The 21238-nt window shown below is 43.2% G+C and overlaps 1 protein-coding gene across 3 annotated transcripts in view; it reads left to right on the top strand.

The window, feature by feature from the left end:
* ATR (ATR serine/threonine kinase) overlaps positions 1-21238 on the top strand; it is a 1676349-nt gene that overhangs the window by 1228997 nt on the left and 426114 nt on the right. For all 3 annotated transcript variants that reach the window (XM_069618270.1, XM_069618272.1, XM_069618271.1), the window contains 3 exons: positions 60-219; positions 20094-20273; positions 20392-20534. In XM_069618270.1, the coding sequence (XP_069474371.1) occupies positions 60-219; positions 20094-20273; positions 20392-20534 (483 nt within the window). The remainder of the gene's footprint in view (positions 1-59; positions 220-20093; positions 20274-20391; positions 20535-21238) is intronic.

The following is a 21238-nucleotide window of genomic DNA, read 5'->3' on the forward strand; positions in this document are numbered from 1 at the left end:
ATGTGTTCAAGAAAGCCTTGTAATATGAGTTTGCATTTTTTTTAACATTTTCTTTGCAGGCCAGAGTATGTGGAGATGGTTGGTGAGTGCTGGCTGCAGAGTGCCAGGGTGGCTCGGAAGGCTGGGCATCACCAGACTGCATACAATGCACTCCTTAATGCAGGGCAATCCAGACTAGCAGAACTTTATGTGGAAAGAGCAAAGTGGCTTTGGTCCAAGGTAAGCAAATTGTCTTCACGCATCCCATCGAGATTCTGTCCTCAATCCCATTACAAAATCACTCTGAATAACTTGGATATAACGAACTGCTGGTTTCTATTGATTTTGCCAAATCTTGGTGTGAATGGATTCTGATGGGAGAAAGCACCCGTCTGTCTAGAAATGCTAAAATTAATTGAAGCAATCCTACAAAGTTTAAATATTGAAAACTTGATTAACACCTAGGCAAAAGAATAAGAAACGCTTTGATTTGTTATTTAATCATGTGAAGATTGAGATGTAATGTAATATAATGTAAATGGTTAATTTAATTTAATCAGTAAAGCCGAATGATGGTTTGCTGATTTTGTTTGAAACCAATAAATATATATATATTTTTTTTAAAGAAAAAATAGCGAACCCACTTTCTAGAATAGTTTTCCTTTTGTCTGGGGCATTTTACTGCTTAATTTAAAGGCTTGTTTTAATCTCTGATAACATCCCCTCTGCTGGGGGGGTTTGCCTACTTTTTTCTAAAATGCTCATATTTCTATCTGAAATTCGTGGCAATTCATAGATCTTTGTGGGATAGCAGAGTTTCAGATTCTCCATGTGGGATAAAATAAGATTTGAAAATGTTCCTAGGCCAATTAAAGATTCAGCAGTTCAGATCACGGGCAAAGATTACATTTTATTTTTTTTAAACGTGACGCAGGAAATCTGTAAGAATGTTGTGAATCGTGACTGGGAAAGAGACAGTTTTGATAAGCTAGTAGATAGTGGAGATAGAGGGGGCACTATGAAGGGAGAAAAACAGAGGGGCATGCAAATTAATCTATGTGCCTGCTATATGGTGAAGTTGCAAATTACGTCTTTCTGCCAATACAGAAAACCCACTTTGCAGTAGCAGTTGCATTTTATTTTATGTTTTCAGTGTTTTATGTTTATAGAAAAAATGCCTCTCATGTCATTAGGAACTGTATTAAAAGGAGTTGGGGAGGAGTAAAATAGCACGAGGTCACGCTTTCTCTCTCCCATCTTTACCATTAAATAAATTAGTGGTCGAATGATATGCTAGCTTGCTCAAAGTGTTTAAGGTACTTGCTGTATAGAAGTGTGCTAACTGCATGTAAAAGGCACAAATCCAGTTAGGCACTCTTATACTGTTGTGCTTTTTGATGTTGATAAAAAAATGAGTTCTATTAAGTTGGGTAATGCCTATTTTTAAATTGCAAATAGACAATCTTGTTTTGTAATGGATAATGGTAGTAATAACTTCAGAGGAATTGACTGGGGAGTTATGAACTGTTAGGCAGAAACCTGTGCAGTTCCCTCTGGGACCACTGCAAAAGATTTAAGTCTACAGGTGTTGGCAGTAAACCCACTTGGTAGCAGTCTGCACCACACAGATTCACTGTGGTAGCTGTGGCTGAGCAGTCAGACTTCCCTCAAGAAGAGTTAGGCAGTATGTAAAGTATACACAATAGGCATTCGGACACAATAGCACAAGCAGACACGGACAAGAGCTTCGGGTATCAAAAAAAGGTATATGATTATTTATTTAAAAAGACACACTTATTAGAAACACTTCAGCACTATAATTGTAAATCACTTCAGAAACACTGTTACTATACTAGGTACTCCGCAAATTTCCCTATCAGACAAGTCTTGGTTAACACCACTTATTTCCAACCAGAGGTGAGCGCTTAACGAAAGATGGCACTCTGATAGGTTAACGAAATTTGGGAGGGAAAAAGGCAGAACTTAGAAAAAGTACACAACACACAGACTTTAGGGAAGCAAATGCAAGGCAAGAAAAGGTCGAGTCTAACGGTGGCCAAAGTCCATAGGCCGGGCCCGCTCTTAGAGAGAGTTAGGCGCAAATATGTCTAAGATCACACGGTTTAGACAAAGTTAAAAGTCTTGCAAAGCGTTCTCAAAGTAAGCAGTGAACTTTTTAGACAAAGATAAGTTAGGGTGTCCCAGGCTAACCAGGATCGAGAGCCGAGGGCTAATACTACCTCGTACAATCGGTTGCAAGGGAAGCCAGGCGGAACACAGTACCTTAGGTGGAAAGGATCCTCCAGCGGGGGCAGACGTTCCTGGTAGTGGGTGCAAGTCGCGGCGTCGTCTCGAGGAAGAACTGGTCTCGACGAAGAGGACAGGTAAAGGTCGTTGCACTACCAGGGATGAGGCCAGCCGTGGAGTTTACCCAGCCACGTGGTACAACCCTTCTCTTCGCGGTGGTAGTAAAAAGTGGTATTCCGGCTACCAAAAGTGCTGGGCACAGGTAGGGCGGACAAGAGATGGTCCCAGGTGCGAAAAGGAGAAGAAAACTGGTTATCCCCACCAGTCACAGGAAGGAGACTCTCCGGACTGGAGATCTCCTCTGTCGTTGGGAGTGAAGAGTCGGTTCAGCAGGGCTCCACCGGTGGCGGTGTCGTTGCAGGTCGGCTCAGCAGCTCCCTCGTCGGATTCTTAGGTCCTGTGGCGACTTCTGAAGAACCAGTCCCAAAGACCCTGCTTTTATGCAGCAAACCCCCCATTCATACAGCCTAGCTGTCACTCAAACCTGCTAAGTGGTGAGCGGGGTGGCTCACCACTTGGGCCAATCACACCAGAGTGCGACATGAGTTGGCAAGGCAACTCAGTCCAGGGTGCCTAAACCCCCTCCCTCACCCCCTGTGGTACCCAGACAGAATGGCACCACTTTGGTGGGTTTCTGTGCAGAAGCCCGCCAAAAGTGGAACAAAGGGCTCAACGTTGGGTCAGAGTCACAGAAGGAAACGCCTACGCCATTTTAGAACCGAGTTTCGGCAAAAATTACCAACCGGAGAATTAATAATAAATAAATAAACCGGCGGTATGTTCGAGGCTACCGTAATTAAATAAATAAAGGTATTAGCCTAAAACAATGGGAAATCCCATAGGGAAATATTCGCGGTTGAATATTTCAAGTAGTATCCACTGCCACCAGCCAAAACTCGATCAGGGGGGACGGAGACGTGCCCCCTCGAACAACAGACCCCGGGGCAATCAAATTGCCCCGACCAGTACGTCCACAATAAGATGGTTTGCACTGGTTCTGTTGAGAATTCCAGACTAGTAAAGTCAATGGTGACTTTACATGCCCTGGGGGACAGTAGTCAGTCCCAGGGTATGGAGTCTATGTTGGGGGGTCTCGAAGACACCCCCTGTGTTACTGCACTGAGGGTGCTGGGTAACACACATCCCAAAAACACATGAAGCCCTATGGAGTAAAAGACCCCATAGCCCATGAAACACATTTCTAATCAAGGAACACACTCAAATCATGTCCAAGAGTGAGGGTAAAAGAGTCTCACTCTTGGCAGGAGAAATAAAATAAACCCCAAAAATCCAGCAAAGCTGCTGGGGGACTCACTAGGTTAGGAAATTCAGCCTAAACAGAGAATTCTCCCTAACATGAACTGTCGCATATATGCTGTCGGATCTCTTTTTGCTAAAGTTTCTGTTGATGTCCTTTTGAGTGTAAGCCATAACATCTTGAGTTTGTGTGCCTCTTTGCTCTGCCACAACTGTTGGCCAATTCAAAGCATCAGCAATTGTTCGGCCCCTTGGAGACTGTCATCACCCTTTCAAAAATCGAGTCACTTATTCAAGAAATGTGTCAGTGTTGCTAATCTTTCAACCATGCTTGTATTTTATTGTGCAAGTTATAGACCTCGCAACCTATTTGTGATTTCAGTGGTCGGATGGTCACACAATCGATGACAGTCCATGTTTTCATTGATCTAACAATAGCCTTTTCTCTCAGCGGAGCACAGTGAGAACTTGAAGGATTTCTAGACCTGCAGGAATGTTGCTTGATTACAGCAGAGGTCATGTCATGCTAGACTGGGCTTGCTCTGCCTTTTTAGCACTTGTAAATAATGCTTTTTATGTTGAAATTGCCTGATGAGCTTAAGTGTGATTTCAGGTTTCCACTTATTGCTTCTCCTACGCCTTTTACTTTATTCCCTAAAAACTTCATGAAATAATTTCCCATTGATCTTAAAGTCTGCAAAGGCAAAGACCATCCCACATATTCAATTTCTTTAGCATTTTCAAAGCTGCCCACCCTCTACATTTGAATAAAACCGCCTTATCAAATGAATGTGCTATGTTAAAACTTTAATTGGTGTGTGTGTGGAATTTCTTTTGCCTTTACATGTTGGGACTGCCATCAAATCAAGTTCTTCTGGGTTTTCATGCTTTGCAAGTATGAAAGACTCATTTATTTCATTGATTGATCTTCACTTTTGTGTTTTTTTTAAATTTGGAAATGATAAGGTTTAGAAGGAAACATTTCAAACCTTTATCACACGTACACATTTCAGCATTAAAAATCGATCAGAAAAGCCTAAATGGCAACCATTTGAGTAACTGAATAAAGAATTAATCAAAAACAGTCAGAGGTAACATATGTTAATACAGGTTGGAGAGGAAGGAGGAAAAGGGAGAACGGGTAGAGACAACATTAAATCAATGGGTACATGAATCAAGTGCTATATCAACAGTAAACATAAGTCAGATTTTCCTAGGTACCAGTTCCTGATCATGTGAAACGTCTACTTGCTTTAGTTGTTCATTTAAAGAATACCTTTGTGTTAAGTCACACAGCAGGGAGAGAGGCAGAAGCTCCTGTCCTGTTTCTTAATTAATAAGCAAAGTAAGATAAGGGAGAAGATGGGGATAGTTTTGAGAAATAAGAGAGGAAGGAAGAGGATCATAAGTTGAAGCAGTAGGATGAGCATGAGCAAGAAGAGCAGAACTATCAATCAGAAAGACTTCAGTGTTTTGCATCTGTGTACAACTGAAACGCGGGCGTACACGGATACAAAACACTGAAGGTTGCAGAGTTGATACTACGACGCATATAATTGAGTTTGGAATTGGCAGACTCTTTGATGGACTGCGAGTGCCGTTGAGTATATAACTACATTTAGTGACTGAAAAACTTTGAAGAAAGGCATACGACAACGGGGACAATTTCACTACCTCTTACGGTCGAATTACCAGCACACCAATTTTGGGACTGGAGAGTGGCAAAAGAATGCTTTGGAGCCATTAGCAGTTCTAGGCGGATGAAATGGGTCTGGTTTAACAATCTGTGAACTGGGAGAGTCCACAAGGGACAACCCCCAAGATGCTTGTACTAACTCCAATCATGTTATACTGGGGATGATGTTTCCCACTCCACCCTCTTTGGAAGCAAGTCATATTTGGCATAGAGCCTCTGTCCTGACAAAGGTTGATCAACAAAAGGGCTACAGTTGTAAAGCCTTCACAACCAACTGAAAAACGTGTCCACATATTGTATACTATTTATGACATGTACAGATAAACAGAGCTGTATTTTAGAAATGGTGTATGAACTCAGTGTTAGTTGCCATTGTTAGGTGGGTATATTCATGAAAATACCATGTATTGACTTAGGTAGTAAGTCTGCAAGAATGAATGTAGGAATGCGTATGAGCAGTGGACTAAATGATTGTGAGATTGTCTATATATATGTATGTATTTTTAATTGTTTAATGAACTAAAATCAAGTTTGTAAAGAATTAACAACATTTCTTTGGTCATCCTCTATCTATTGGTGCACAACCCCTCTTTTTGCCCATGAATATAAGGAAGACCAGGAACAGTTAGTTAAACTGGCTAAAAGACGGAAGGCTATGGGATTGACTATAAAGTGGCAGAAAGTGATGCATGCGGTACAAAGTCAGTGCCCAGGAACAATGTGGAAAGTGCTTACTTTGGCATAGGGTCCTGGTGACACTAAAATGTTCAACCCTATCGCAGAGCCTGTTTGGGAAGGTTATATTGAGCAAAACATGTTTAAAATCTATTATTGGAATTAAACGTTAGCCAGGTTTGGCCTATGCAGTTTAGTGTGGAGGGTTTGCGCCTAAGAATTGAGAAGTTAAAAGATTCAAGATTCCTGGCTGCAACTGATTGTCTGCAGCAGTGCTGAAGGGAGACTCAGGTGGTTGGGTGAGATTGAGTGTGTTATTCACCAAGGTTTGTGAAACCCGTAAAATTCTTGGAGCTCGGCTATACTGGTTCCCGTTTATGAAGTAGGAGATCGGTTAGCACCAGAAAACTATAGATTGTTTATCACTTCTGGATATTTTCGGTAAGGTGTTGGCATTCTGTGTGTTGGATCATCTCCAAGCGTGGGCTGATAATCATTGTATATTGCATCAATTCCAGACTGATTTCCGCACAAGGTCTAACACAACTCACAACATTAGATTACTTGACACTTTGGTCAGTCGAGTCAAATGTTCGGGAAATCCAGTGTTGTATATTACATATGTCGATTTCCGTGCAGCATTTGATATGGTCAACTGAAATTTGTTATTGAATAAGTTGAGGGGGATGTGGTGCCCTCACTGGTTTCTGCAAATTTTGATAGCCCTACTTACTCAAACTGTGGCGAGAATAAGATTGGGCACCGACAGGATGTTATCTGGCCATATCGATATAAACAAAGGTGTTCAGCAGGGGTGTACATTGGCCCACTTGCTTTTCAACTTGTCTATAGCAGATTTGTTACAGCAGTTAGCACGTAAAGTCAATTGTCCCCCTAAAATAGGATCTACGCCAGTCACTGCAATGTTGTACGCGGATGATTTGGTCGTTTTCAACCAGACCTTTTTGGGAATGAAGGAGCAGTTGAACGAATATGGTCGGTATCTGGAGGCTAACGAGCTATCAGTTAATTTGGGAAATATGAAGGTCATGCTGGTTGCCTCAAAAAAAGTGAATAAGCCAGCATTGAAACCATCTCGGGTGGTGATTGAATATACAGATTCCTACAGTTATCTGGGACTCGAACTGACAAACTGCTCTAAATACGAGTTTATTATAGACTATAAGATCAGGAAAACTAAGCAGATAACATAACAAACAGTGGTTTTGTCCGCTATCTTATATGGTCTAGGGATTTAAGGTGGCTCATTAGAATTGAGGGACTCTTTTGGCGCAGTATCTTAGGCCTGTCCCAATCTACTGCCATGGAATACCTGTGACTAGAACTGGGATTTATTTCATTAAAAGCTATGACCTTGAAAAGGAGAGGCATGTTTTTTTTATTAAAGCTGGATCGGCCCGCAATGTTCATTGTTAGCCTTGATGGGGAGAACCTATCGAAAATAATTGTGTGCAAAGAGAGGTCCCTTCACGTAATTGAATAGTGAACTCTTTGCGATCCTTCACTGGTGTCCTGATTTTGATTTGGGAAAGGACTTTGATATGGTGAAGGGCGCTTTTGTGTGCCTCGCACTGGGCCAGATGGAAACTGACTAGTGAGTTATGGTACTGTAGAAAGTGGCAGTTACCAGAAAAGTAAGAGACCGTGAAACACATGTTCACCGAGTGCCCGATACTGGGCTTGTTGTACCTGGTAACTTTTGGGCAGCCTGGTTCATGATCTTGATTCTATAAAATGTCAAGAATTTGGGAACTACTGCCATAACACAAATTCGGTAACTATGCACATTGCACTTTCCCGTATCTGGTTATATGTAAAAAAGCATTATTTTTAGGATCCCTAATGGCCTTTTAAACTTTGGATTTGTGTAAGGGAATGGAATTTTTAAATACTGCTCAGCACGATGTAACGTATTTTAGATGTTATGGTTTTTAGGGCTGTTTTTATATATGTATTATATTGCTGTTGTGATGTTAAATGTATTGAATTAATTGAAGTATGTATGTATTTAATCATGTGTAAAGTTTGAATTCAAACTGTTTCACACTAAATAAATAAATACTATTCTAAAACTACAAAAGCAGCACTCGCATGTGAGTGAGAGTGATTTCCTAGTCAATTCTGAACACCGAACTAGGGCAAAGCAGCAAATACCTTTTCTATCAAAGCCAAATGACTGTAACCTTGAAAGAGTGAGTCTAGAAAACCCAACCACCCATGGGGGCGACTTTAAGAGTGAATGTCAATAAGCATTGTCCACGCCAAGAGAAACTGAAACAAAGGCAAACACAATCTAGTCAGTATTGCCAACAGCAAAAGGGGGCTGATGCAAAGTCTATAGACTCTGAAATGTGTTGCCCATATTGTATACGACATCTGGTACGAGCTGGGATATACACACATTGCCAAAACCAGGGGAGAGGCAGGAAGAGGAGAGAGCCTATCCCTATCAGTCTATGATTGCTTGTGTAGTGGGGAAACAAGAGTGTCAAAAAGGATGCTCTTCTTAGGAAAGGTATTCAGAAGAAGAGGAGCATCATTTGCAGAAGAGTATTAAAGAGCATAAATATGAATCTTATTTTCCCTGAAAAGTTGTTGAAAGTTTTGAAGCTGCAACTTGTTGAATGCTGTGAAGCTGTTGTAAACCTCTTGCCAGTTTACATTTACCACAAAAGCACTTGTTGTTGTGAAAAGCTGTTCGGCATTGGAGTTTACCCAGATGGCAAGCCTTTGGAGATTTTAGGCCTGGCATTGAAGCATGCTAGGCGAAAGTTGAAGGATTGCTATATAAGGTGGTCCTGATAAAGACACTTTATGTTGTTAGTGGTGCTGGAGGAAGAACCGTGCAAGGCGGTTAGAGAGAAGTTGTAGAGTGGAAAATCATCCTGACTAAGACAATCATTGTTGCTATTGAGGAAATGAGAACCTGTTTAAAGAAGATACTTCCATCTTCTGTGTTGGAACTTTCTCTTAACAAGTTAAAGGTTCTGTCAAACTGTATTGGAACTTTTGTTATGAATCAGGATTTCCTTGTGTTCTTTCTTGAACTGTCAAGCAGAATCACTTTTAAACATGGTTAAGGGGAGTTCGCCCAGGTTATGAAGAGAGATTGTGGTCCCATTGTGAATTCAATCATTATTGTTTGAAACTGCGATATAGTTCCTTGTTTATTTGTTATACATATAAGTTTGACGGACAGATAGCCTTTGTTAGTGTTTCCTTTAGTTTATTTTAGGCAGGGAAATCCTCATCAGGGTAGGGATAGTGAGGCATTCATCCAATCTTATAATATGATAAAATGGCATTTGTTGAGAAAACTTCACAATGTGGTCCACTTTACATTTCTGACCCCTTACAGTGGCCTCCCAAAATCCTCACACCAGGGTGATTTTGGAAATCCATCTTAACACATTACATATACAACTGATGCTACACAATCTTGTGATAATTCCACTGACCTGACCAGGATGATGAGCAACACCTGGTTGGTGGTGATAGCACAAAAAGTAGCTGGGAAACATGGAATATTTCTACGGATATATTTTCTAGTTAAATATATTGTATTTCCATTTTAAATACAACCTCAGTATTGTTTACACGACTTATATACAGCAATATGTATAAGAGAAAAGGGGAAGAAAGAAAGGGAAAAAAGAGGAGTGTTTTTGGTCTAACAACATCAAACATATAATTAATTAAAAGCCTCCCAAATTTCTCCATAGTTTACTAATGTATCTTTTGGAAAGATATTTTCTCCCTTATAGAAATAATAACCAAGCTATTAATCCAGTCTTCTTAAAAGGGTCTAATTGGACTCTTCTATACACTTGAAATCTGTTGGGTTTTTTTGCCACAATGCGTGCTCTATAGACCCATTTTCTTTGCGAACATTAAAACACAGGATTTGTGGCATCAAACTCCATACACAATAAATAGGGGCTCTTGGGAAGGAGATGCCCAATATTATGACTATGCATTGCAAACCTTAATTCCAAAACGTTTCAACTTTACTACAAGATCAAAACATGTGAAGAGGTGTTCCACTGTCATTCCTGCAGGACCAACACTTAACCATATTCAGTAATTTACAATGCAACATCTTCCAAGGTGGCCAATACAAGTAATGTATCATCCTTTGTTGAGTGTACCTCAGGTCAAAGTCTATTTTCCAGCGGGATGATCCTGAAAATGTTTTAGTCCAATGCTTATCTGATAGCGTTCTCCTTAACTCAATCTTCCATTTGTTCTTTCCCTCCTCAAAAGGGCGCTTTGATTTGGAAGATGTAAGAAAAGTATATATTAGGGAAGCAGATAAGGTAGTCGATCCAGAAAGTCTATTAAATTCTGGCGGGTCATGTACTAGCATTCAGAGTCGTGAACAGGCTGGTAAAGACATTTTGGAACTGACCATACCGTTGAATTTCTCAAACGCTTAGTTTCTATTTGAAGTTCAAGAAACCAAAGTGCAGTAATGTATTACCATTTACAACTTGACCTAATGCCCAATACCATGATTTCCAAAACATCATTTGATTATTTATCAGTAAAGCTGGATTTTTCCAAAGGCAAGAATCCATGGATAGAAGATACTTTTTTCCTCCCTGACAAAAACACTTGCTTTCCATTCGTTTGACATGACTAATTGAGGGGGTGTAACCGCAACGCACCATTTATTATCCATAAATAAAGAACATTTTAAGGGGATTGGATGGATACAGGATTTTTCTGTTTTCACCCAATTAGGGAATGTCTCTGATTCAGCAATTAACCAGTAATGAAGAGAGTGAAGTGTATATGCCCTATGATATTTGTTACAACAGGACTTTGTAATATTTTTAGAGGGATTTGTGTCTTAGTTCCCTCTGCCCATAACAAATGACTAAATACTTTAAACGGATAAATGTAATTGTGGTTTGTTGGCTAATTCTTCAAAATGTTTCAATATGATTGTTATTACTGCTGCTCCAGCTCTGTTTTGTTCTTAGATATTCGCAAGTAGGCGTACCAATGTAAAATTGGATGAGTTCCTACATAGGGCACACTGCTAACCGAATTACCAATCCCTCTTAGGAACATTTATGGTGTGTTTGGCATTCACAAAAGATGCTAGTTTGAGAGCAGTAGAACAGTAAAAATTGATGGAAGGAAAGCTTTGAATTAATTCTGGCCATTTAACAATGGCTCAGTGACGCTTTCAGTTCCATTGTTTTTTACCCTGCTAAAATGGCAGTCTAGACCAAACTGCGAGCTTACAACATTGCTGCTTGGGTACTATGACGAATCCAGGGTTTTCGTCCCTTCTCCCCAATGGGGAGCAACCCCCTCTGTGATGCTAGGAAGGTGAGCCTGCAAAGCCAGACCCCCCCCCCAGAGGTCTGGGCAAGTGGGACCACACTGGGAGTGACTCCCCTTTAGGGGACAACGGGCCTCATTACACGGATGGCGGTAAAGGTTTACCGGTATTTTACCGGTCCCGGTAAATCCTTTACCGCCTTATTACGAGGTCCCTTTGCGGGTTGGGGAATTTAACGCCTGCTTTTTGCAGGCGTTAAAAACCAACCCGCAAAGGGACCCAGGGAGCTAATTATGGTACTGCAATTTCGGTACCGTAATTAGCGCCTTCCCCATTCCCATTATGCTCTATGGGGCAAAAATGGGAATGGGGAAGGGCAATGGTGGAAGGGGGAATTACCGCCCCGCCAACCTTGGAATGGGGCGGTAATTCCCCTTTCCACCAAGGCGGTGTAATGAGGCCCAAAGACCCCCGATTCCAATAAGGAACTGCCTATGGAAGAAAGCCTATCTGCTTACATGGAAAATAAAAGGCCTGCACTTACTGGGATATTGCCTACAACAACCAGCAATTCCATTTCCTTCTCTTTGGCACTAGTCAATGCTGGATTATGTGCAACCCTGTAAAGGAAGCCAAACACCCCTTCAAGCAGGAGCAGCCGAGTTAGAGACAAAGAACCCAGAGAGAAGCAGGGTAGAGCCTCTGACAGAGGTACATCCTGGAGGGACAGAGCGCTGTGTAGACCCAGAACATGCAGCACCTTGAGCGACGCAGAGGGATAGTGATGAATGTTGGTAGGCTGGTGCAGCGAGCAGGAGAGACCACTGCTGGGATGGAGTCACAAAGAAGTCCCGCTTTGTAGCGTGACCACAGCAAATATGTGGTGGCCGTAGAGCCCAAGATCTAATGCTGAGACCAGGCATGCCAGGAGGAACAAATCTTCTGCTCTGCCTAAGGGCGATTATCGGTTAGGGAACCTGAGAAATCAGAAGTATGAGCCATGGCTAAGACTGCAAGATTTGCTGAACATAAAGAATCAAGAAGGGCGAGTGCCCCATAAGAGACATTGTGAAAACAAGTTTCAATGCATTGCTTTTCTCCCGCAGATTCCTCATCTGGATATATATCCTTGACCAGCTCTGCTGCTCGAAAAACCTTTCCACAGGGGGCGTAGTGGACCTTGACTCTGCCGTCGATCCGTCTTGCATGGTGGTCGATTGTCAGCTCCAGAAGTGACGTCAAGCACCATACATATACCACGTCACTACACCCCATGCCTTAGTTCCTTTTTTCTGTGTGCTCATGCGCTGCATTGGGAACCTACTTGCGTTTCACTCAATGTTTTTTCACTACTTTTTTTAATTACCTTGACGATGTCTACGCACCGAATCACTGGGTTCCAGCGGTGCTCCGATTGCAAGGCCAAAATGTTGGTGACGTACCCGCAGGTGTCTGTTTGTGGTGTTTGGGTTCCACTCACAACAAAGAGACCAGCGCGTTGTGCGCCAAGATGCAACCAAAGTCCCTGCAAGACATAGCCAGTAAACAGAAGTCTCCAGGGCGGTCAATCGTCCGGTCGTCTGAGGCTGAAGAGCCCACTTGCCACGACCAGGGCAAGCACCGCAAGAAAACCAAAAAGAGGTCCCACTCCAGAAGCCATTCCTCATCCTCTTCCTCACGGAAGAAGAAGCAATGCCACCATCGGCAGGAATCGGATTCTTCCTCAGAGCAAGGTAAGCCCTCTAAGGGGACCCACCACTCAGAAAGAGTGGGATGCATTTAAAAAAGAAATGCTTGAGATGTTTCGCTGGATGAGGGCCTGGCTGTTGAACACATGCCCTTCAATCAGGCCATAGCTGACCCCTTAGCTTCCATCTGGCAGAACCCATGCCCTTTCCCCCCCACAAGCACCAATGTCACAGTAAGTATTGGCCGGCAAGAGGGGACCCTTCCTTCCTCTCAACTCACCCTTCCCTGCAAAGTCTGGTAGTTCAGGCTGCCGCTATATCCTCTAGGCCCGCAGCATCCATGTGGAATCCCCCTACAGACAGAGAAGGGAAAAGGATGGACACTCTGGCCAAGAAGGTTTTCACCTCTGGCAGCATGGCTCTTAAGGCCACAAACATAGCTTGCGGTTTTGCTAAGTTTTCCTATAGTTTGTGGAAGGCTGTGGAGCATGCGGCAGAATACGTCCAGAAAGGTCTAAGCCTGCTTTCAACTTTAGTCTGCAGAGTCTATAGGCGCTATGTGCCTTATGGAAGGAAGGCATAGCCCCCGCAAGCCAGGCAGAGGTGTTTCTCGCGTCCCGGAAGGGGCAGAGGTGCTTCTAAGGGCCAGCAGATGCAGCTGGGTTGATGGCACCTTCGAAGCCGCTTTGATTTTCCCCTCCCACGACATGCCGGTTGGTGAATGCTTGGCAGGGCATTGGTCCAGTGGCAGGAGATAACCTCTGATGCCTGGGCCCTGCAGTTAATTTGGTGGGGTTACGTCCCTTCTTAAGAAAACCTCAAGACAGACCCCCGTCTTCACCGATCCAACTGGGACAGGAGCTCCAGGAAGAACTGAGAGCCCTGTGGTCAAAGGGTGCAGTGGAAGAGGTGCCTCCCGATCAGAGGGGGTCGGGCTGGTATTCCCGATATTTTCTGGTAACCAAAAAAAGTAGGTCGTCTCCGTCCCATTCTGGACCTCACAGCTCTCAACAAGTTCCTGAGAAAAGACAAATTCAGGATGGTGATGTTGGGACAAATTTTCCACACTCTCGAGCTTCTGGACTTGCTGGTGTCCATAGACCTGCAGGATGCCTACTTCCATGTGCCCATACATCAGAAGCACAGGAAATTCCTCCGGTTCCTCATTAGGGACATGCACTATCATTTCAAAGTGCTGCCCTTTGGGTTGACCTTGTGCCAAGGGTCTTCACCAAGCTCATGGCAGTAGTCGTGGCTCACCTCGGGAGTTCCGGAGTTCATGTATTCCCGTACCTGGCTGACTGGCTGATCTGGGGGAAGTCAGCAGAACAGGTTTTAATTCACCTGGAGGACACCTGTCTGCTACTGCATAGGCTGGGTCTCTGAACTTAAAGAGGTCCCACATGACACCGGTCCAACGGCTCCAGTTCATTGGGGCAGTCCTACACACTCAGGCAGGGAAGACCTTCACTCCAGAGGAGCGAACCGTCAACATACAACAGATGGTCCAATTGTTCCAGAACCACGCCACCTTACCAGCGGCTTCCTTTCTTCGCCTTTTGGACCTCATGGCCTCCTGCATTTTTCTGGTGCCAGAGGCCAGGCTGCGAATGATATCCTTTCAGTGGCTCCTACGAGACCAGTGGTCTCAGTATCTGGGAGCTCTCTCGGATCCTCTCAGGGTGTCCATCCAGGTAGTTTGCAGATTCGGCTGGTGGGACACGCACAAGAATCTTATGGCAGGGGGAACCCTTCTGGGCTCCTTGGCTTCAGACCAGAATCGTCACGGATGCGTACTTGAAGAGTTGGGGTGCTCACTGCAAGGACTTGCAGGTGAGCGGCCTCTGGCATGTGTCAAAGCAAAATGACATATCAAGAGGCTGGAGTTGCGAAGGCATTGGCCCCATCACTCAAGGGGAAGTATGTCCTGATTCTGACAGACAACACTGTGGCCATGCACTACTTAAACAAGCAAGGTGGAGTGCATTTCCGTCCTCTCTGCATAGAAGTGATGCAACTGTGGTTCTGGTTGCTAGAGAATCAAATCTCAGTCTCAGCAGTTCATCTGGCTGGGACAGAAAACAGTTTGGCGGATTCTCTGAGCAGGCAGAGCACACTCTCACACTCGTGGGAAGTGTGCCAGGAAGTCCTGGAAGAGGTATTTGCTCTCTGGGGAATCCCAGCAGTGGATCTGTTTGCCACGGAAGACAACAGGAAGTGCGAACCGTTTTTCTCGAGGGAATTCCCAGCGAACGGTGCACTGGGGAACACGTTTTTGCTGAATTGGACTTTCCCTCTTCATTACGCGTTCCCTCTGATCCTAGTCATTCCGTGGGTTCTCAGGAGGTTGACGAGGTTTAGAGCGACCATGATCTTGATCTCCCCGGATTGGGTGAGAAGGACTTAGTACTCCTCTTGGATCTGTCCATCTGTCCACCTCACTGGTTGTCTCGGCGGCCGGATCTCCTCAACCAGTCGGACGGTTGGATACTGTACCCGACCCTGGATTCCCCCAACCTACATGTGTGGCTCTTGAGCGGATGAGGTATGATGACTGGGACCTCTCCGAGGAAGTTCTTGAGGTGTTGTTAGCTGCACGCACACCATCTACAAGATCTCTGTATGCGTGCAGCTGGAGAAGATTTGAGGCGTGGTGTGGGCAGCGCAAGGTTGACCCCATTTCTTGCCCTACCACAACAGTGATGGTGTTCCTTTTGTCACTGCCCTCTTCAGGTTGCAACTGTCAAGGTGTATTTGGCAGCCCTTTCTGTGGTTAAAAGGTCCCTAGATCAAGGTTCCTTTTTTACCATACCAGTCATGGCCCAATTTGTGAAAGGCCTTCTCAACAAATTCCCTCCAACTCCTCTTGTTTTTCCAGATTGGGACCTTAACCTGGTTTTTACCGTTCCTATGGCGGCTTTGTTTGAGCCTATGCTTTCTTGTTAACTTAGGTTGTTTTCCCTTAAAATTGCCTTTTTGATTTCCATCACATCGGCCAGGAGGATTAGCGAGCTGCAGGCCTTATGCTGCAAGCCCCCCTTTTTGCATTTCTTCAAGGAGAAGGTATCTCTTAAGGTAAGGCCAGGGTTACTTCCGAAGGTTGTTTCGGAATTTCACCTTTCACAGTCTATTGACTTGCTAGTGTTCTACCTCCCTCCTCATCCTTCTAAGGAGGAACAGCGTTTTCACTGTCTCGAGCCTAAAAGATCCCTCAGCTTTCATGTTGCCCGCACAGCTGAGTTCTGGAGGACGGGCCAGTTGTTTGTGGCCAATCCCTTACCTGCAAAGGTCTTGCAGTTACTAAACAGACCATCTCACGCTTGATCATTCTATGCATCTCTGAGTGCTATCAGTCGACAAGAAAAGAAGTCCCTGCATGTATCAGGGCCCATTCCACCAGGGGAGTCTCTGCTTCCACTGCCCTTCAAAGGGGGGGTTCCCTGTTTGGGACATTTGCTGTGCTGCCACGTGGTCCTCATTACACACTTTCATATAGCATTATGCGTTGGAAGTTGCACGTGGCGCTGTTGCATGTTTTGGCAGAGCAGTTCTGCCGAACCTGCTTGTGGAATACTTTCTGCCCTCCTCCTTTAGCTTACTGCTTGGGAGTCTATCAAGATGAGACACCTGCATGAGAAAAGCAATCCATTGAAGGAAAAATTTCCTTACCGTAATGTTGTTTCTATGGATTCTTCTCCCACAGATTCCTTATCACCCCTCCCAGCCAGCCCCGCTCAGAAAGTGTTGTGGCTCTCCACTTCGGAGTCCATGAAGTACGCTGGCGATGGCTTTGGGGTTCTCATCTCGGTTTCTTAAATTAAAAAAAAGATGTTTTCTAATTGGAATGTTTTTAACGTTTGGTTTCTATTCCATAGTTGCTACATTTGGATTTCCCCTTTCCTATGCAGCTTTTGAGCTCTGGAAAAGTTGGATTGAACTGAGGCATGGGGCGTAGTGACGTGGTATATGTATGGCACCTGATGTCACTTCAGGAGCCGGCGATCGACCACCGCGCAAGACGGATTGACAGCCGAGTCGAGAACCACTACGGCCCCCGTGAAAAAGTTTTCCAAACAGGAGAGCTGGTCATGGATATCTATCAAGATGAGGAATCTGCGGGAGAAGAATCCATAGAAAGAACAGTACGGTAAGGTAATTTCTCAGTTGAAGGGCTATCTAGAAGATTTTGCTTGATTAAAAAACCCCTATCTATGAAGAGACTTAAGGGCCTAATCAGGGGTTAGGCGTAGTCACACAAATGCAGCAGTAAAGCTATTACCGCTGCATTACCACTCTGCCCAATTCCGAGTTTGGGCGGAAAGTTGGCGGTTTACCTTCAACTTTTTGCCGCCCATTTGTGGTACTATTATGGCAGCACTATTTGCGCCAGCGGTAATAGCGCCAATACTGCCCCATAGAGTCCTATGGACTCTTCATAAATATGGGGAGTAACAGCCTTACCACAACTCGGGAACCGTTGCTAATGGCGCTGGATCGCATTGCAGTAAAGCTATTTGCGTTGGCAGTATCCCGACGGATTTACCGATGGGATAGCGCCTAGGCTCTGATGAGGCCACAAGACTGTGAATGTGCATCATGAGTTACAGAATCTTGTGAGGACCTTTCTTTGCTGACTTTAACCACAGCCGAAATCTTGTGAAAAATGCATACTAGGAGGATTGAAGAGATTGCTTTATTTTTACTTGAAATTAACATTTATTTACCTTTTCTTTTTTGGAGTAAAGTACTTTGCCTCAAGGGGAAGCCCAGGGACCTTGTCTGAAGGGGAAGTCCACCAGAAGCTGAACATTGTTGTGTTTTTCTGTTGGTTATATATAGTGGTAGGTAGTGGCCCAGATGAGGCAGGATTATTTTACACCCCATTTTTAAACTTTGAGATTAAAGGTGATTTCAAGAGAGTAGAAATGACTTTTCTCCTTTGCAGGAGAGTAAAATGTGTGTGACATCCAGCTGACGTGTGCAAAAACTGTATGGAAATCATTACTGTGCGGCAGCTTTCTGCATTGTGGCAAAATACACCTTTCATTATTTCTCTAAGGTCTAGCCATTTGATCTCTCCTGTATATATTTAAATGTCGAAAAGACAAAAACCTAGCCAATTACATAGTAAAGCAAACATGAATTGTATTGTGTGTTTTGAGGCTCGATAGCAGAATTGCCTTTTGATGTTTACTGAGAGTCCTCATTTCCTGGAGCTATTACTACCTAATGGTATGCCAATGTTATGATACAACAGTGCAAAAAGGGAAGGAGGCAAGGACGCTGTGCTAAATTTTAAATCTAATCTCATGGTCAAATATTTATATAGCGCTTTTGGCAAAGCGCTGTACATGGATCATATTTATCACAATCCCAAACCTAAGCCGGTACTCCTTTATCGACCGCGATAGGATAAAAGGCTGAGTTGACCTTGCCGGGTTTTCGAACCTGCAGACCACGCACAGATCGCAGCAACAAAATCTCAACCAGTTGAGCTATCTTATTGACTAACATCCTTCAGAGGTCGGTAAACGGATTATCGAATGAGGTATAATAATCACTGTGCCTATATGTTGGACGAACAATGTATGAAGCGCTAAATATAGTTAAATTCCTATCTGTATTATCACAGGGACAGGTTTTGCTGAGTTTCTATTTCAATTACAAATGTAACTTTAATTTGTTTGTTTTTGAACAGCGCTTGCACTTTCTGGAGAGTCAGGTTTTGGATGTTTTAATTGTAGAGGCTAGAACACCTGTGATTGCTGTAATGACAATCACTCACCCTTGAGCAAAGACTGCGCTGCCACTGACCATTTATAGTAATGTACCCCATTGACTGCAAGGTTGAATGGATGGAAACTAGATTGTGCATACTCATCACTTCACACACTGTTTTTATAATTAGAGTCTAAATTAAATTAGAAGTGTAAAAATTATCTGCCTCCGCATGATTATGCACACAGCACAGCAACTCTGAAAAATACAATTGTGCAATACTGGTTTGCTTTCAGTGGAAAAAAAGCATAATTTGTTACAAAAGATGAATTCTCAATTGCAACTTAGTTTTACATCTTATTAGTTATACAATCTGAAAATGCTACGAAAATAAATATGCACAGTGCTTCTGTTTGCTCCATGACCATCAACACAGCAGAAACTGAATGGAAAGAAACCATTCCTTTATCAGTGTGCAGTTTCCTTTTTGAAAGGCGTCAGAAATACATTCTGTTTCAGAGGTTTATCTATTGTTTGCAATTATATCCATGTAGATAAAATCAAAACAAGACTTCTGGTTTTTGTCAAGTAACCTGACCTTTGCACTGCCCTCTGCTCTAAACTTGTGTGTAAATGTACACAGGAGAATGATAAAGCTGTCATATTTACAAGATTTGCATTCATAAAAAGGCCTGGTACGCACCTTATCTGGAGGCCTGGTGGTAGCGCCAGTTCAAAGAAGTTTTTGGACGGAGGACATTATTTTGCTTTGGGCAACTGATGAGCAACCTTAGTTTATTAGATAGGGACAGCAATAGGACTAGCTAGTCCTTTTTCTTATTATTTGAAATAAACATCCTTGAAATTGCTCAGTCTGTCAGACTCCTTCTGGTTTACCACAGTACACAAGCAACCCCTGATGATATGGCCACATATGTGAGCTACCTGTGTTCCTGTGCAGAGGGAACATGGCTATCAGTTTGGGCTTAACTGTCTCCATTAGCGGCATGAGTAAACTGGGTTAGCATATGGCAGATCCCCTCCTATAATGGCACAGATGGGCTAAAAAGTAAGCAGGTGACAGCTGACCTAAATAATACCCAGTTGCTATAATTCTTTCATTGTATTCCAGCCATCATTTTGGTTTTTATATTGACATAACTGGAACCTTTAAATCTTGCACAGCAGTTGGAGGCTCTTACACTTACTTTCATTGTGCATTAACCTCCTTCAGCAGACGAGATCATTCCGTGTGAGCCAACCAAAAGAAGAAACCATGAAATTTGTGATGGCGGTATTGTGGAATATTGAATGTACAACACGGCAGGTCTCACCAGTAGTTGTACATTTGGTATTGAACACGGATTGTATTTTGCCCCACTGATCAAGAAACCTCTAAGTAAATTACTTATGTATAAATAGCAGCTCCATTAAAAAAAATGGGTTTTTGATTTTTCAGGGTGAAGTTCACCAGGCTCTGATTGTGCTTCAGAAGGGAGTAGAACTATGTTTCCCGGAACATGGAGCACCAACGGACAGCAAAAGTCAGCTGATCCATGGAAGGGCAATGCTCCTGGTCGGTCGCTTTATGGAAGAAACAGCCAATTTTGAGAGTAATGCAGTGATGAAAAAGTATAAGGTAGGTGCAGTGGATTGACATTGAAGGGTTTGAAGATTGTTTATTGTGAAGGTTTGTGGTTCTGGCTCGCCACCATAACTTTGGAGGAGCGCTAGGATTGTCCTTTTGTTGATTCCAGGATGTGACTACCTTGCTGCCTGAGTGGGAGGACGGACATTTCTACCTTGCCAAATATTATGACAAACTGATGCCTATGGTAACTGACAACAAGATGGAGAAGCAAGGAGACCTTATCAGATATATTGTTCTTCACTTTGGAAGGTGAGCACATGTGTGGATATACTGTTACACTCGGAACGTCATATTTGTACTTGAAAATAGTTCTGCAAGGAAGTGTCTGAAATTGCATCTGTTTGGAAGAGTGATTTCTATTCCTCATTTCGTCCAACCTCCTCCCCTATTTCTCAGCTCCCAACTCAAGGGTACTTCCCCCTTTTATCTCTTTCCACTACCCCTCTTTTCATCTCTACTAGGGCAATGGCATCCTTCAATAATATGCCCGTTTTCGTAAGCTGCATATGCTAAGAAGGCATTGCATGTTCTATTTTTTTTACCGCATTAGTGGAAGATGAAGGATCCCAGACTACCTCGTGTAGAATTGGACTGACTGGGTGAACAGCTGCAATCTGGGTTCCCTCTCAATTTAGCCTAGGTGGAGCCACAAGCATGGCCACATGTCACATTGCCAGAATGAGGTGGAACGTGGTGGCCAAAGAAAGAACTCTGTTAAAAGTTGAATTTTAATCATTAATTATCATATAGTGAGTTTGAGTTGATCCTTTACTCTGCCCTGCACTTTCCTCTTTTTACCAGTCCTTAATATTATGTGACATTCTTTATTCTTTTAATGTATTTATTTGATTTTCAATTACACAGTCTCATAAGACTGAGGACTAGACATGCAATACATAAAAATATGAACACAAACGCGAATTAAATTCAGAACATCAATAGCAAAAACAAGC

This window comes from Ambystoma mexicanum, chromosome 10 (assembly GCF_040938575.1).
Source record: "Ambystoma mexicanum isolate Mex_15411 chromosome 10, UKY_AmexF1_1, whole genome shotgun sequence".
Classification (NCBI taxonomy): domain Eukaryota; kingdom Metazoa; phylum Chordata; class Amphibia; order Caudata; family Ambystomatidae; genus Ambystoma; species Ambystoma mexicanum.